Source organism: Amblyraja radiata, chromosome 3 (assembly GCF_010909765.2).
Source record: "Amblyraja radiata isolate CabotCenter1 chromosome 3, sAmbRad1.1.pri, whole genome shotgun sequence".
NCBI lineage: Eukaryota > Metazoa > Chordata > Chondrichthyes > Rajiformes > Rajidae > Amblyraja > Amblyraja radiata.
Genome location: NC_045958.1, coordinates 74,066,122 through 74,085,108, shown reverse-complemented (window position 1 = coordinate 74,085,108; position 18,987 = coordinate 74,066,122). Strand labels below are relative to the sequence as shown.

The 18,987-nt window shown below is 42.9% G+C and overlaps 1 protein-coding gene across 1 annotated transcript in view; it reads right to left on the bottom strand.

Annotated features, from left to right (window-relative positions):
• The window catches only part of anp32b (acidic nuclear phosphoprotein 32 family member B), a 48,605-nt gene extending 32,020 nt beyond the window's left edge, over positions 1–16,585 (bottom strand). Inside the window, exon 1 of the mRNA XM_033018075.1 lies at positions 16,197–16,585. Coding sequence (XP_032873966.1) covers positions 16,197–16,250 — 54 coding nt within the window. The 5' untranslated portion in view covers positions 16,251–16,585. The remainder of the gene's footprint in view (positions 1–16,196) is intronic.
• Positions 16,586–18,987: the final 2,402 nt, after the last annotated feature.

Sequence of the window (18,987 nt, the reverse complement as noted above, 5' to 3'; positions counted from 1 at the left end):
CATTATCACTGAATTTGCTGATTAACAACCTTGCTTTTGTGATTCTCATTGATGCTTTCAGATCCATCTGGCTTCTCCTTGTTCATTAGTTATAATAAAATTAGGCCATTCGGCCCATCTAGTCCTCACCTCTCAATCATGACCGATCTTTCTTTCCCTTTCATCCCCATTCTCCTGCCTTTTCCTCATAATCTAATTTTTTAATTTCTCCCTGCACCACAACCCTCTGAAGCATCTGCTCCACATCTGTTCCTATTCCACCTCTGCAGGCATCCCCAGTTTATTTGCAACTGCATCATTGGCACCAAACCTTCAGCTGCCAAGCTCCAAATACCCTCCTCTAAACCTCATCTCTTCCCTCCTCTGATATTCTTTCAAACCCATCAGTATGACCATCTGCCCTAATATCTCATTGTGAAGCTCAGTGTCAAACTTTGTTTCTTGACGACACCAAAACGTTCTTTGATCATTGAAGGTATTAAAGGCACTCTATACAAAGTATTCCCTCTTTTCCAAACCCCTCACTCCCTTCCCCTTTACAGCCTTTTATTTGACTATGCTTTTGGCTGCTTTAACTCATATCTAACGGTTGGCTCAAATTATGTTTGCTTGATTTCACATTGTTTTGAGTGTTACTTGTACACTGCCAATATGTTAAAGGCGTTATATAGATGAAAGTCGTTGCTGTGTGGTCTTGACTATACTAAGTTAGCCAGCTTCAACTGTGATAGCCTTGAGTGCGCTACAAATGTGTCCAGGCTGTCGGCAGAAAAACAACTGTTGGTCCACAATAAACCACTGAACAACAATAGTTGTGTCCTTGAAAAGAAATGGTGTTAGTTTGCAAATCTTGCAACAAAGACAAATTAGTTACAATCTTACAGCCATTTGTCACTCTATTAGATTAGACACAGGATATCGAATTGGCTTGGTTGGAGGGGAACAACATAAAATAAAAATGTGAATGTTTATGGAGATATTTATCTTTTATAGGAAGATGTATAAGCGATTTTAAAGAGGTTTGCACACACTGGCATAGAACAGTACGGCACAGGAATGGGCCCTTCAGACAACTAATGTTTGTGCCCAACATGATAAACTAAAGTTAAACTGATCTCATCTGCCTGTACGTGATCCACATCCCTCTATTCCCTGCACTTCCACGTGCCTCTTAAACACCACTATCGTATATACCTCAGACACCACCCATGTGCTGCAGGCTCCCACCACACTGTGGGTAAAAAAATCTTGCTCGGCACATCTCCAAAACAAATGTCCCCTTTCACCTTATAGCTACGCCCTCCGGTGGACATTGCCACCCTGGGAAAAGGGTTCCAACTATCAACACCATCTATGCCTCTTCTATCAAGTCTCCCTTCAACCTTCAATGTTTCAGAGAAAACAATTCAAGTCTATCCAACCTCTTCCTGTAGCTGAAACTTTCTAACCCAAGCAGCATTCGGATAAACCTCCTCTGCACCCTCTCCAAAGCCTCCACATTTATCCTGTAATGGAGTGACCAGAACAGCACACAATACTCCAAATGCACTTTAACCAAAGTCCTATAGAATTGCATCATGACTTCCTGACTCTCATATACAATGCCCCTAGCAATGAAGGCAAGCATACCCAATACCTTCTTAACCACCCTATCTACTTGTGCTGCCACCTTTAGAAAGCTATGTACTTGGACTCCAAGATACCATTGCACATCAATGCTTTTAAATGTCTTGCCATTAATTGTATACTCCCTCCTTACCTTCAACCTCCCAAAGTGCATCAACTCACACTTGCTCAGGTGAAACTCCATCTGCCATTTCTCCGCCCATTTGTGAAGCTGCTCTAAGTCCCACTCTGAATGACTACCGTCCGGTGGCCCTCACCTCGGTAGTCATGGAATGCTTTCAGAGGCTGGTCAAAAAACACATCTGCGCCTTCCTCCCTCGCAACATGGACCTGCTACAATTTGCATACCGTCTGAACAGATCCACGGACGATGTGGTCTCCCAGGTTCTGCACACCGCTCTCTCTCACCTTGACAGCTAGAAGGGGGGCTACGTGAGGATGCTGTTCAGAGACTTCAGTTCAGTAGATCCAGCTCACGCTTTCCAGGCGAGTGACCAAAACCTCTGGCGACTCATGGAAACCTTCGGTGGGGCACAAGGTCACCAGAGGTTTCCGTTCAGGTTTCCTAAGTGGGACAGGGGCATAAGGCAAGGCAGCGCCTTTACCACCGCAGGCAATTGAGGAAATTCAGAGTGCCTCTGAGGATCCTCCAGTGCTTCTACTCAGCGGCTGTGGAAAGCATCTTGTCCAGAAACATCACAATCTGGTTTGGGAACTGCTCTGCCCAGGACAAGAAGGCTCTGCAGAGAGTAGTGCGTTCGGCTGAACGCACTATGGGAACTACACTCGCCCCCATGCAGGAACTCTACATCAGAAGATGCAGATCCAGAGCCAGCAACATTATGGGGGACCCTTTCCACCCCAGCAATAGACTGCTACAGTCAGGCAAATGCCTCCGTTGCCATGCTGTGAACACAGAGAGGATGAGACGGAGTTTCTTCCCAGTGGCCATTAGGACTGTAAACTCCTATCTTACCGAGGACTAACTTACTGTACCAATTTACTGCTGTGTGGTGTCTTTTTAAAATGCTGTTTTTTTCTTTTTGCCCCCACAAATATGTAATTACTGATTCTGTTCCATTCTGTTTTGTAGTTTTTTGCGCAATCCGCAAGCATTGCCACTTTTCATTTCACTGCACATCTCGTATGCGTATGTGACGAATAAACTTGACTTGACTTGAATTTTCCTCACTGTCTGCAACTCCTCCAATTGGTTGTCATCAGCAAATTTACTCACCAATCCATCGACAATTTAACTCCATGTCCTTTATATATCACCACGTGACTTGACCAACAACAGTGGGCCAGTGTCGCCCACTCTCTGGAGAATCAAGAACATGAGCAACTAACCACAAAATAATGCAACCGAGGAGTTGCATTAACTAGGCTGGCATCCAACCTGTAACATGTGAAATGTAACAACAGAAAAAAAAAATGGCAAGAGACTCCAACAGCAAACCAAGTCCCAAAGGAGTCAAGGAAACGGATAGGGGCATTTGAGCTATAATAAAGGCCACAGGGGATGGATTGCTCAAGAGAATGAAAGAAGCCAATTAAGTTCTATAGTGCCCTTTTATGATCATCTGCTGGTCATCCCAGAGTACCATGAGGCCAAATACCATTAATTTGTTGTGTTTGTACATTGATTGGCCTCGAAATGACCATGATGTGCAGGGAGTGGATGAGGAAGTGGGATCGCATAGAACTAGTGTGACTGGGTGATGATTGGTCGGTGTGGACTCGCTAGGTCAAAGGGCCCGTTTCCATACTGTAACTCTAAAACTAATTCAATGTAGTCACATTGTATTGCAGAAAACACGGAAGCTCATTTACACAGAGCAAACTGCTGCAGTAATGCTTTGTTTTTTCCGGCACTGCTTGAGGGGTATAATTTAGTCTAGACAGCAAGGACAATTTCCTTTGAAAGCTTCGGGTTAGTTGGTCACCCCTGTTTCACATCCAGGATAATGACCCTCCAGAAGTGTAGCACTCCCATGGTACTGCATCGCAATGGCATGCTGGATTTTTTAGTTTAAAACTACAAAGGATTTGGAAACTCAATTTCCATCTATCTTCTGTCTAGTACATAACTAAAACTCTGATCTTGTTATCTTCCGGTTTAGTGGTCTTTCTATTTGCGCAAAAACGGATCGCGCGACGATTTTTCGCCAGTTCACTCATCGTTCTCCTGTGCTGCGAGTGTACCAAGTTTTGTTCCGATTGGTTGAATGTCGTAAAAGTTAGCGAGGTTTAAAAATCATAAAAACCGCATGTGCGCAGATCGATCGCTTCTCCTGCCGCGCGGATTAGTCCCTTCCGCTGTCACTCCCTAGGACAGTCCGCCCCTTCCTGCGCCATCGGGTATTTACTGGAGCTGAGGATGGCCGGCGGAGGTTTCCAACCGGTCACAATTTTCGGAGGGACCCGAAGCAGCCCAGCCCCAAGCAGCCCAGCAACGGAGACCCGACCTAGCCCAGCCCAGCGTGGGAGACCCAGCCCAGCGCAGAGTCGGAGACACAGCCCAGCCCTGAGTCGGAAACCCAGCACAGCGTCGGAGATGTCGCCAAACGGAAAGCGGAGACTCTGATCCCGGCGGTGGAGAACGACCAGCACCCGCTGTGAGTCCCCATCGCACCGCCAATTCCAGCCACTATCCCTTAGGTCCCCCTCGCTGGCTCCTCCCCCCTTCCCCCGTGATGCCCCCCTCTCCCCCATGGCTCTACCCCTGTCTTTTCTCCGAGCTTACTCCCCCCTCCCCCTCCACACACCCCCCTCCCCCCTCCACACCCCTCTCCCACCACAACTCCCTCCCCGCCCACACACGCATTTCCCCCCACACACCCCTCCCCCCCAAGCTCCCCTGCCCACACCACCCTCACAACCCCCTCCACACCCCCCCAACCCCTCCCACAAACACACCTTCCGCATACACACACATACCCCCACACACACACCCTCCCACATCCCTCTTCCCCTCCCATGCCCCTCCCGCCCACATACACACATCCCCTCCACCACACCCCCCTCCCCCCACACCACCCTCTACCCCCTCCTTCACCTCCCCATCCACACGCACACCCCCTCATCCCCTCCAACCCCACCCCGCCACCCACCCCACTTCCCTCCCCCCACACACATGAAGAGGAGGGAGAGGGAGTGCTCGGGGATGAGGGGAAATGAGCCACGCCTGCACAGTTCGGGGCTCTAGGTGAGTGGTGGAAGATTGCATTGGGGGAACGAGTTGCGTTGGGGGAACGGGTGAGTGGTGGAATATTGCATTGGGGAATGGGTTGTGTTGGGAGACCAGGCTTCCCGTCTGACCCTCCCATTGGCACCCACTTAGTCTAGTTCTAATTAAAAAAGAAAACAAATTGTGCAACCCATCAGACCATATCTGAGCATTATGAAAAAGATGGAAATAAATTTTAGAGAATGTACTTTTTGTAATCATTTCGGAGACTCTAACCATTTAAACTCCCTCTAGGCTATTCTTTTATCCCATTATCAACCCCTTTTACTATCATATGTTTTGACATTTAATTTCCCCTGGCCAACTGCCTTCCAGCCTGTCCTTTTTCTCCCATTTCTCCTGAGAATCATGTTATAAACTGAAACTAACTCAATTCTCTCTGATCTGCTGAGTATCGTATTTCCATCAATTTCAGGGGATCAACAGTACCAATTTACCTTCAACAACAAATGTGCAGAAAAACATGAGGGCGTTTGGACTGCACAATCCTTGTTTTGGTTAAAAAAAATATTGTGTCTTGGATTCATTGGAATTTGTGGCATTCAGGTCCTTGCCAACTCAGATGCAGCTCTTTATCTTATTCCAGAGGGCCATCTCTTGATCTGTAGCCATCTGGTTCTCCCCCATCTTTAAGTATCCTGCAACTTTGAAGCTCCATTCATGTAGTGTCTTAGATCCACCACTCTCTGGAACAAAAATCACATCTTGACTCGGTGTCAGAGTCATACAGCATGGAAAAAGGCCTTTCGGCCCAACTCATCCATGTTGATCAAGATGCCCCATCTAAGTTAGTTCAATTTGCCCGAGTTTGCCCTTAATGCCTCAAACCCTTTCCTATCCAATCACTTGCCCAAGTGTCTTTTAAATGTTGTCGCTGTACCTGTCTCAACTACCTCCACTGGTAGCTCATTCCACATACCCAGCACTGAATGAAAAAAATTGTCCCTCAGGTTCCTATTAAATCTTCCCCCGCTCACTTTAAACCTATGTCCTCTGTTACTTGATTCCCCTTCCCTGGGTAAAAACCTGTGCATTCACCCTATCTATTCCCCTCATGATGTTATATATTGTTGTAAGCTCATCCCTCATTCTCCTGCACTCCAAAGAATAAAGTCCTAGCCCGCCCAATCTTTCTCTGTAACTAAGGCCCTCGAGTCCTGGCAACAGCCTTATAAATCTTTTCTATACTCTTTCCAACTGAATGACATCTTTCCTATAGTAGGGCGACCAAAACTGAACACAATACTCCAAATGCGGCCTCACAAATGGTACAACTACACAATAACATTCCGACTTTTATACTCTATACCCTGTCTGATGAAGGCCAATGTACCAAAAATCTTCTTTACCACTCTGATCACTACCTTGTGATCAACAACTATAAGGGCATTTTTCTTATCCATTCCATCTCCACTGCTCATTATATAACACACATCAATTAAATCTTGCTTTGGCCTGCTCTTGTGAAGAAAACAATATCAGCCTAATTCAATTGAAGGGACTGTTATGATGACAGTCTCTGGTTCATCTGCGGGAGGTGCCCCGGGGCACAGAGGCCGAGCGATGGCTGGTGCCAGAGAGTGCACTCACAGCTCAATGTTGAGGCATCGGAATGGTCAAGTTGGCCGCTTGATGCCCTGAAGTTACCTGGAGCTCAAGTAGATTGGGTGCCGCTCCAAGTGGCCGAGCTTGCAAACTGGATGCAGCCATGGCACAGAATTTGGTTTATTCAATGGCACAGAATGGTTTAGCAGCAGTGGAAGGCCTAGACACATCGCCTGGCCATGTCAAACCTTGCAATGCCAACCGAATGCCGCCACCAGTACAACAGGTCTTTATGGCCAAGCTAACACAATAACATTGAAAAAAATGGTTGGACTTGAAGTGTATAAGATGGTATCTAAAACGTGGCAACTCTCGTGTGCGAACTCAGTGTGGTCTTACTGTCTTATACTCGTGTATTTACTATTATTGTGCCGAATGCACAGCAGGAGTATTGTGTTCATTTTGGTCATTCTACTATAGGAAGGATGTCATTCAGCTAAAAAGGGGTGCAGAATAGCTTTATGAGCACTTTGGCAGGACTCAAGCGCCTCGGCTATAGAAAAACTGAACTGTATGCAATAAAATAATTTCATTGTACTTGGGTACACGTGACAATAAAGTACCATTGAAACAAGATTGCATTCAGGGTCAAAGATGACCACAAAAAGAGAACTGGAAAGCACAATGAATTATAAAGTTCCTGCTCCCAATATACGAGAGCCATGAGATTGGATAGGTTAATCCATTTGATCAACTCCCATTCAATGGACACAGTGGAACTTGTGCAATATTATACCCGGCTGGATCGCTCTACACTCCAGCCAGGCATCAACAAATCCATGTTGATACATGGCAAATCGAAACAAGTCAACTCCCAATTAATGTGAGTGGTAGAAATGTTTGCTTGAAAAATTCCACATTAATATTCATGTTTCAAAATCTAAAGAAGGGCTCTCTTTTTTGAAATACACCCGATGTGGTCACGCAAAAGCATGTTCAGTATTGTCACTGTTGCAACATAGGAAACCAGGCAGCCAATGTGAATAGCAACATTTCGAAAGGTATATTGACCAGCTAAATCTACTTCCTCTAAATAAAACACTGACAGTTTAAGAATTGATTGATTGAAATATACTGCATGGATACAAGCCCTTCAACTCACACCAACCATCGATTACTCATTCACTATTTCTAGTTCAATGTTATCCCAATTATTTATCCACTCCCTGCAAGCTAGGGACAATTTACAGATATCTATTAAACTACAAACTCACGGTCTTTGGGATGTGGGAGGAAACTGGGACATCCAGAGGAATCCCATGCAGTTAAAGGGAGAAAGTGCAAATACCACACAGGTCAGTCCCAAACCCAAGTCTCTGGCACTGTGAGGCAGTGGTTCTACCAGCTGAGCCACTCTGCCACCCTTAGAATCATATCGCCCAATTCACAGTATGATTTATTTCCATTATTTTGATATCTATATTGGTACAAACCAGCTATTGCTTACATTAACAGTGGTGATGCTGTGGGCAGCTCTGAGTAAGACCTTTAACTCCCATACTAGAGAGCTGAACACAACAGTCTAAGCTGGCATTTCTAGTGGGGTATTGAGAAATGGCACAATGCCAACGATGTTGTATTTTGGGCAAGATGTCAAATTAAGGCCCCCTCCACTCTCTAAAATGAATTTTAAAAAACAGCAGAGGAGCTCTCTCAAAAGTCCTGGACAATATTTAGCCCTCAATCAAAATCAATTAAATAGATTTTCTGGTCATTATCACATTGCTATTTGTGAGAGCTGACCATTGCTCAATTTCTCATTTAAACAAATGGCTACACTTCAGAAACACTGCATTGGTTGCAAAGGACCCTGAAAGCAACATCAGATTGAGAGCTCTCAATGGAGAATCTTTTACCTAAGGTAGGGGCGTAAAAAACAAGAGGACATATGTTTAAGATGAAAGGTGCAAGATTTATACCAACCTGAGGGGCACATTTTTCATTCAGAGGATATACAGAATGAGCTGCCAAAGGAAGTGGTTGAGGCAGAAAATATAACTGCAATTAAAAAGACACTTGGACAGGTAGATGGATAGGAAAGGTTTAGAGAGATATGGGCCAAATGCCAGCAAATAGGCCTAGCTTAGGTGGGGCATTTGGTCAGCATGGACGATTTGGGCCGAAAGGCCTGCTTCCATGCTGCATGACTATGAGATACAGGATGACCCATCGCATAGGCAAACCTTTGACTGTTCTCCCCAATACAGAAAAAACATGATATTAATGGATGAAGACTAAAAGAACAGCACCACCTTGTGGTCACATATAAGTTATTAAAGAGTGCGTGACCACTTAGGGATGGAAGGAATAAACCAGAAAGAGGAAAGAACTTAAGTGGGGAAACAAGACGAACATTCTTAGTATCACAATGTGTTAATGTAGTAAATAGATATGGACTACAGAGTGTGTAAGCCAGTTATTTTTTTTTAATATAAAATACAAATAGCTTTGTACTGGGCAAAAGATTTCAAATTTCAACATTGTTGTTTGAATTCAGTTTCACAATAACGGAGATGCAGAACATTAAGGCAGTCGCAGTCGCAGTACATCTTTATGAGTCATTGATCGACTCCATCAACACCACTGCTTCCAAATCTGGTTACCCTACTCTAGGAAGAACAAGGCAAAAATGCAGGCAAGTTTGCAGATCACATAAAAACTAGTAGAGTGGTGGGAGTGAGTAAGGTTGTTTAGGAGATGCTGGCAGGATATAGAACAGTTGAAAATAAGGAGAAAGAAATGACAGGTGCCGTATAATTCAGCAAATGTGAAGTGTTGCGCCTTTGGGTCAAATGCATGAGGAAAATATAGTAAATGGCAGAAGCCTGAGAAGCATTGATGTACAGAGGGATATTGGGGTCCAAGTCCATAAGCGTACAGTAAATGGCAACACATGTGGATAGGGTGATAAAGAAGGCACATGACATACTTGCCCTCATTGATAGGGGCACTAAGTCATAGAAGTCATGTTGCACGTACATAACACCAGTCAGGGCAAATTTGGAGTATTGTGTGTAGTTCTGGTCACCGCCCTACAGGAAGAATGTGGAGGCTTTCACCAGTATATTAGCTATAAGGAGGTGGATAAAACTTGGATTTTTTCTCCAGAGCATCGAAAGCTAGTGGGAGAACTGATGGAAGTGTATATAATTAAGAAACACATTGATAAGGTAGGTCATTTGAGTCTCTTTAACGAATGGAAATGTCGAATGCGAGGGCAAAGCTTGAAGGTGGGAGGAAGAACGTTTAAAAGGAAACTTACAAGCCAAGTTTTTTTTTTAAGTGGTGGGTGCCTGGAACATGGTGCCAGGGGAGGTAGTGGGAGCAGAGATAACAACAATCTTTAAGAGGCATTTGGAGAAGCACATGGACTGATCAAAATGGAGGGATATGGACCATGTCCATAGTCCATGGATGCAGATGCAATTAGTTTAAATTGGCATCAAGGTCAGCAAAGACATCATGGGCAAAAGGGCCTGTGCCCATACTGTACTTTTCTATGTTCTAACACCATGGAAAGGGTGGATACATTTTTCCAGAGTAGTTTCTAGGATGAGCAACTTCAGATGTGCAAGGACAGGGAGAAGCTGGGGCAGTTCTTGTTGAAGGGAATAGAGTGGAGATTTGATAGAGGCATTCAAAATTCATGAAAGGTTTATTACTAATAAAGATAGAAAGTAGCTTCTGGTTTCAAAATGACCAGAATTATGTCAATTGGAAGTCATTCACAAAAATGGGGACTGCACAACCTTCCAGATTAGTGGAAACGACACAACATTGACCTTCAAGGGATAAATGTTTGAAAAGAAAACAGGACCCTGATGGAATTTGTGAACAGTTCTCTCGAAAAGCTGTCGAAAAGCTAATATACTGGTGAAAGCCTCCACATTCTTCCTGTAGGGCGGTGACCAGGACTACACACAATCCTCCAACTGACATGCTGGGGTTCATGCCCTCCTGTACAATACTTCAGTCTTCAGTGCAGCATAGAATAGTGTTGTTACAACAGGTAACATCTTTCCAATGAGATAGCAAAATCAATTTAGCTTTCTGCCTGCTCAATAGGTGTCAAAGAAACAATGATTGAAAACAGCGAGACCAATATTTCTTCGCAAAACTACGCACCCAAATTAATTTCATTTTGTGGGATCATCTATACAGTGAACAGCTGCTACTATAGGATTGTCAGAAGGCAAATGAAGTTAAGACACAGATAACTAAGCCAGATTTAAGTGATGTAGATACAAAATGCTGGAGCAACTCAGCGGGACAGGCTGCATCCCAGGAGAGAAAGAATGGGTGATGTTTTGGGTCGAGACCCTTCTTCAGACTTTTCCGAGATGTATTTTTAAGTACGGTCATTGTTGTATCACAGGAGGGGCAGGAGCCATTTTATTATCAGAAAATGTTCACTTACATCATGATGAAGGCTATTTTAAATCTTTTCTCTAACTCAGTACACGTGACAATAAACTAAACGGGCTGAAGATCATATGCAAGGAATTTTTAAAAAGAGTGCTGAATGCTGTACCAATTGGACTTAACAATGATGGCAGAGGCACTTTTGATAACACTCTGATATTTTTAAAAAATGTTCATAGATTTAGGACAGACACAAAATGCTGGAGTAATTCAGCGGGTCAGGCAGCATCTCTGGAAAAAATAAATGGGTAACATTTTGGGTCGAGACCCTTCTTCAGATGACCCGAAACTTCACCTATCCCTTTCCTCCAATGATGCTGCCTGACCTGATGAGTTAGTCCAGCATCTTGTGCCTATCTTCAGTATAAAGCAGCATTTGTAATTCCTTCCGACACAAGTTAGGTTTAGGTCTCAGGGAGAGACCAGAGTACCAAAATCTATCTGACATTCCTCGGCAGCTCTGATTTACTGGTCCGGAAATTGGTTTGCTACCTTTTAATGCTTTGATGCAATAACAGTGTTATGGGTCACACTAATCCTGCCTGTGAAGGTTGCAGAGAGAACAATTGCAAAGTTCTCGGAACACTGGTCGGATTTCCCTCTGTAAGATTCAAATGATGTTCCCTATTGATCAACTGCAAGATCTATACATCTTCTGGCATTTAACCCAGCAGGTGCAACCACTAAAGCCAACTCTGAAAGGGACACATTGCTGCAAGTAACAATCTTCCAGTTACAGGGAAGTGTGCGATTGAATGACTGGATGTTCCATTGATGGGCAGGGGTGGGAGGGAGAGTGTTCCCACAGATCTAAACAGGCTGATGAAGGACACTGCCTGCATGTTCTTTTTTATGCTCAAAGGTCCAGCCTTTCATTCATGGTAGAAGACGTTCAGGGAGGATCCTTGTGGCATCATTGCATTCTATGAATGCCTGCACTTTGAGGAAGACGGTGTGCCTGCACTGCCTTCCTGCTGTGGTGTGAAAGAAAAGTGGATGGAGTCTTCTCTCCTTGAGCGTGGAGTCTAGGTGACCTTCCCATTGCAGCAGAGAGCGTTGAACTGTGAGATCTAGCCGACATCACCAGCAGCAGCTGCTTGGACTGATCCTGAGGCAAATGGATGAGAGTCCCAAGACCCTGCCTTTCATTAGTTAAGAGGCTGCCTACAAGGTCACAGGAGGTCAGGAATTTCAGTGGAACATGAAGTTTGAATGTTGACCCTTTAAAATGGCAGAGTTTCAGGAAAAATTTAAAGCCTGGTTATTCTGCGTACAAAATAAGCATCGCTGTTGCTTTTTCAGATAGAACTAATCTGAAGTGTTGCACCCCAGAGGGAGAGGAATTCCCAGCCCCCCTGACTGAGGGGGGAGAATGCGACTGTCTGGTGACACTTACATTGAAGGGCTTTCGTTATACCAATGATCACTGCAAAAAGTCAGGAGCTGAATTTCCCCAAGAGGTGCAAAGACATCAAAATGTGCTTTTTGCACTGGAACATTTTCAACCACAGTGCCATGATTTTGTGTTTTGAGTTGTAATAGAGAATTCCTAGCCCGATGTCTTGGGATGCAACAATAAAAATAAGATAGCGTCTGCCATCAGATGGAGGTGAAATGGTTCCAATTTACTATTTCCAAGGAGAGGCCCGTTCTCCTGGCCGACATACATTCTTAATCTTTTAGTGCCGCCGATCACCTCTAAATTATTGAATTATCTCAGGGAGCTTTCTGTGCACATCTTGGAAAGGGAAACAGAAGGTATCAAATAAACACACTTTTTTCTTTTCTCATCTGCATGTGACAAACTTTTGAAATAACTTTGATTTTAATAACATCGGGGCTTTGCTAAACTTATTTCTTTTTTAAACTAATCTCAATAACTTGATAGTTTTACTCGCAGCAATTAAATTGTAAACCTCAAAACCACACTTAGCACATAGCTTGCACAAGGAAGATTTATGGCACTGGTCCAGTTATGCAGAATGCTGAGCACCAGCAAAAATAAATCAGGTTGCAGCAGCACCACACCTAATAATCTAAAGAATTAAAAGGAATATGCCACCCAACATATCTGGAACATGAGAATATGGCAAGCGTAATCAGGATAATTTGGTATCAAAATCATTACCAATTTACATCTCTTAATAAGGGCATTATCATAACAAATCCAGTGGAGAAATACACCTTTTGTGACCACTAGGCATGCCAAAAGAGCTTTCCAGCCAATTAAGCCACAGTTATACTGTAGGAAAAGTGTCAGACAATTAGCAAACAGCGAATTATCACAATTAGCAATATATTAATGGTCAGATAACTGCTTTGAATGATGGCCGAGGGATAAATTTTGGCAAAGGCACAAGATTAGCCACTTGATTTTCCTTCAGAACAATGCTCTGCGATCTCAAAAGAGGGCAGATAAGGCTTCATTTTAATGCCTGATTGCCCTCAAGTGCACAGCACTCCTTCAGTACTCCACTGGATTGGCAACCTTCATTTTATCTACAGTTCTCCAGAGTGAGACACAATACAGCGCAGTACTATTGACCGAGAGGCAAGTATGCAATTTAATGGTGACACCAGAATAAGATGGCTTCAGTTGTACTATTATACCACAAGTGTAGATCTTACACTGCATTGCATTTAGTAGGCAGGACCAAAGATCTTATAGCAGAGCATAGGATCTGCTCTAGTATCTTTGGGCAGGACCTGTAGTCAGGAGCTGTAGTCCAGAGCAGTTATGTGCACGCCTAACAATGGTGAGGTGATTAATATCCAGAAATAAAAATAAAAAAGGTGTTGGAGGTCAATCAGCAACAATGGAGAGAGAACCCAAGAACGTTTCAGCCAGAAGGAGTCAAAGCATTGAAGGCAACAGGCTACACATGGATAAATAGAATTAGTATAGATACGTTTCCCCCCCCCCCCCCCAAAATAGTTGCAATGAACTATTTGAAATATGTTCACGTTGCGATGAACATGCTGGCTCAAAGTGCCTGCGTTTGCACTACACAACTCCGATTCCATTACCTTACAACAGAACTCATAATGAAAGCTTAAACATTAAATGCTTTTCTTTCAGCAGACCTGATGATTCCAGTAGTTCTTTTTGTTTTTATCTCAGATTTTTAGCATCTGCAAGATTTTATTTGTTGATTAAAATTCATGATGCTCATAAGGTACAACCATCCCAGATCTACTGGGATGGGATGTAATAAGTGATACTTTCTTGTCAATCATGTCCTAACTCGATAGTTAAAAGCTAGTTACGTCCTAAGATGGAAAAAGCCATGGTTTAAAAAAAAGATATCGGTATCAATCAATAAAAAAGACAAAAAGTGCTAGAGTAACTCAGCGGGTCTGGCAGCAGCCCTGTAGAATATTCATAGGAGACGTTTATGATCACATCGGCATCAATCGATGTGCCAACAAAATATCCACTACAAAGATCGCCTTTTCAGACACTGACCGATTCCACTACGCATTTCCATATTGTCTTTAGCCTCCTCACAGACTTTGTTAATTTGCTTTCAATGTCGTGCGAACTCGATGTGTGTTGGGGAGGGTGGGATGTTTGAGAGAGAATAAACTTAAGCGTCACAGAAGGGGACAATTTATGAAACCGAAGATAGACTCAAAAAACTAGAACAACTCAATTAGCATCTGCAGTTCCTTCTTACACAATTTATGAAACAACAGCTTCTCCCTCGCCTACCCCAGTGGTGGGTGCACTGTCCAATGACGTCAACCCTTCTCTTCCCCCACTTCCTCTGTAATGGTTAGAACACGGCGACATTTGCAGAATGGATACATTTCGCTCCAGGGATACTTTGGCGGCGCCTTTGATGGTTCCATTTCGGAACGTGATGTAGCAAAAGAGGCAGCGGTGCGTTCCCGCAATAACTAGGGGTGGGAAATTGATCACTGCCCGGATTACAATGTAGCGTGATTCGCTCGCCCGTTTCAAAAGGCACCTGGAGCCGGCTCGCCTCGGTAGGCAACCAGGCGGCTCCATACCGGCTAAAGAGCGTAAAGACACGCCGCTTCGCCACAACAGCAACGTATACATTGTTTTAAAGCTACACGTCAACTCTTCCAACGAGTCAAATTGGATTCCAAGAAACTTTTGCAGCCGTAACATGGTGTTAAAGCTTTAAAAAAAAAACATTAAAAAAGAATTGAGTATCTAAAGTATTGCTCGGGTAGAAAACGTGCCACCAACATGGCGAACTCTCGCAAGTATCTAGCTGGAGGATCTTTCACCCAACACCCATCCACCCACAGCGGATCATTTCGCAAACCAAATCGGTGGCCAAAAAGAAAGCTATTAATGCTAACCCTCCATCACTTCTGTTGTGGATTTCGCTGAAGGCAAATATTTCTCTCCGAGCAAAACACCTTCGGAAAACCAATGCCGCGCGTGGCGGGAAGCCACCAACCGATGTTCCTTATGCGATACAGCAATTCTTCCTCGCGCCCCCTCCAAAAAAAAAGTTTACTGAGCAGATTTACCTTTTGCAACTAATTTGACCCAAATTGAATAAACCAAATCATGAACTTGTCGTCATCTCTGTAGTCGCGCGATGTTGGGTTGTTTAAAATTGTAGCATCCTTTCCCTTAATAAACACAAATTGAAGCTACATATGTAATACTTGACCCTTGTCAGAAATATTAGAACGGGGGGGGGGGGGGGGGGGGGGGAGGCATGTGGTGAATGTAGGTGATATAGAGAGTGTATTCTGATCCAGAAAGCGCATCAAAGACCAGTGTCTTACCAAATAAAACATAAATAAAAACATAACTCCATGGAGATTAACCCCCTCCCCATGCTCTCTTTAAAAGGGCGCCTTGACTATATGTTACAAATATGGCTTCCATGCCTTACAAAAAAAATTCCAGGGAGAGACGATGTCTCCTTCATCCCTCCACGTCCTGAGAAGAGATCCGCCCCCCTCTACAGCAGAAAGTTCCCATTAATTCTGCTCCTCCAAAAAAAATTCTGCTCCTCCAGCTTTCAAACAGTTAAATTGCAACACAGCCGCAACTCCCGCCTCACTCTTTTGATACTTAAATATTTTTTATATATTCCTCTATATTTGTTTAAAATCTCCCCCCTCCTCCTTTATAAACTCGCTTTTCTAAATTTATAGTCCCGCTACCAAAGAAATTAAATGTAAACCATGTGGTCACCAAAGGGTCACGACTACCTTAATATTGTTAAAGTAACGCCAACAAAACTAACACCCAAAACATGTTAGTTACAAAATTACAGTGAGGAAGAGGGAGGGAGCTTACATCAGACGGCGTTCTGTTCCGCAGTTCCAAATGGATTCTCTTTTTCATATCCATTTTTTAATTTTAAATGGTCTAAGATGATGAATTTGTTAATCCAGGCAAGAAGTCAGTCTTGACGATCTACACTCTATGTGTCGGTAATGTGAGCAAACGCCAGTTTCTTTGCCCGCGCCAACCAGCAAGCAGTGCTTAGAACGAGCGAGAGAACCATGGGTGGAAATGGAAACACAGAAGACTCACTGCTGCCACCGATGGATAACAAGCAAAGCAGCCACATCACATACTGTTAAAGGAACATGCCCTTCCAAAACCCCATCAACCAGCATTAAAAGTTAATGCTGCAATAACATACTCTTCGTTATGAAGTCCTACCAATATCTTCAAAAACTATCTTGGCAAATTTTGGGGGGGTCGGGATCAGTTAGAGGTTTCATGGGCCAAAACTGGTTGACTTGACTCTTGACTATCTTGCTTTATTTCACATTTTGCATCAACTTGTCATATTCGTAATTCCAGTTTGCAAAGCAGATCTTAACCTTGCAAACTGTATTGCACCCATCTGGATTTATATTTTCAATCTATTAGCATTACTGGTGTATGTGGATACCTCTTACGACCAGAAAAAAAGGTATTCATAAAGATGAAAGACTTGCATTTCTGCTAACTTCTAGGTCCCACAGCATGTTCCAATCAGTGGTGAATTTGAAGTGTGGAAAGTGGGAACATTGTGCCTACAACCAAGAAGATGGCAATGACCTTGCTAAATGTGAAATGAGATAAATATTGGAGCAAAACAGTCAGACAATTATCATATTCTTCTTCAAAATATTACCATAGTATTTATTTACATTAATGTAGAGATGAAATCTCCAACAAATGCAGCACCCTCTCAACATTGCATGAGCGCACCTGCTTGAATTGTTGAACTCAGATCTCTGGAGCAGTACACACAACCTCCTCACTCAAATTAAAAGAAATTAAAAAAAGCTACCCACTCAAGTCACTGAGAGTCATGGAGCTGTAGAGTACAGAAACAGGACCTTAGGCCCAACTCATCTAAGCTGACCAAGGTGCTTAACCTTGATAGTCCCACTTAATTGCATCTTCCCTTTCCAAGTAGTTATCCAAATGCGTTCTAAATGTCATAATTGTACCCACCTCTACTAATCCAGCAGCATGTTCCATATATGCACCACCCTCCGTGGAGAAAAAGTTGCCCCTCAGATCCCTTTTAAATATTTCCCCTCTCGCCTTAAACTTATGGCCTCTAGTTTTTGACTCCCCTTCCTTGGGGAGAAGACTGCAGCTCTTTATTTTATCTATTTCCCTCAACTGTATCTATTTTGTAGATCGCTAAAACGTGATCCTTCGGCCTCCTATGTTCCATGTAAAAATAGACACAGCTTTACCCAGCCTCTTCCTATAGCTCAAACCCTCTAGACCCAGTAACATATTCAAATATTTTGTGCACCCTTCATATCCCACTCCATTTTAACCACGAGGCTGACTGATATTGTTAGTCGGCAGTGGCCTCATCATAGAAATGGAAGAAGGTCTCAGTGTGGCATGACATTTTGACCAATATTACAAAGGAGGCATTTCAGATTATGCTAAAGTAAAATAAGGTTTAAATCCTCATAAATTATATGGAAATGATAAGGAATTCTTAGCACTAGCTACATAGTATTGGTCTGGTAAATACTGTTTCCAATTGCATGCTATCTTGGCACTCTAAAAGCCACAGTATCTTGGCTCACCTAAATCACACTTGACTACTTTGGTTACTATACTCTTAAAAGTAAAAGTCATTGCTCCACCTTAATGCCAGTGAACTTAGCAGTTGGAGTTCTGCATCTTATTTAACTTTTATTACACAAGTAACAATTGCAGGGTAAAAATATGACTTTGATAAGTCACAAGTTACTTACGAGTTAGAGTAATTGCAAATTTGTGCACTTGGAAGCCAAAGCAAATATTTTAATGACACAATGCATTTGCTGTAAGAGGAGATACTTGTTGATCATTTCAATGCCACCCAATCCCATAAAGAGTTGGCACATAATAAGACAATCTCTCTCCATTCACCATTCACTAACTTTCCTGGTGTGACATTTCCAAAACTCCAAAAATTCACAAGACCTAACATTTTTTCAACTGTACCTAAACCTCTAATCTATATGTAAGAAGCTGAAGCCAAAAGAAGGAATTCAGCCCTCGTGCATGTTCTGCCATACAATATGATCATGACTCATCTTCTATCTTGGTGTCACTTTCCTGCACTAATCTCTCAATATCTAAATTGTTTATACTCAATTGGACAGAGAATTCCGAAGATGTCCCACTCATTGGTTTAAAAAATGTCTTCTCACCTTTATCCCGAATGGCCAGGGAACAGAACTTGTTCTCGACACCCCAGTCAAGTGAAATGTCTTTCTCCAATTAATAATAACTATGACCCTTTTAAGTTTTCTTTTAACGTATAGGTATCAACATAGTCTTAATAATCCCAACCAGTGGTTGACCTTTCTTTAATTAACATTGCCTAATTTATTAAGAAAAATAAATTCATTTTGCATTAATAGAAACAGGGGTGAACTTTCTTGTAAACTGAAACCATGCTTTTTGTTTATTTATCTGAATGATCATCTTGGTTGGTAAACATTGACAAAACTGGAAAAATAGAACAATATCATTTCAAGTTATGTAAGGCTAAGAATCTAAATTGTTCTCTTTTCAATGTGTACCAACAAACAGTGTAAAACATCTATATATATATTTTAAAACATCTGGT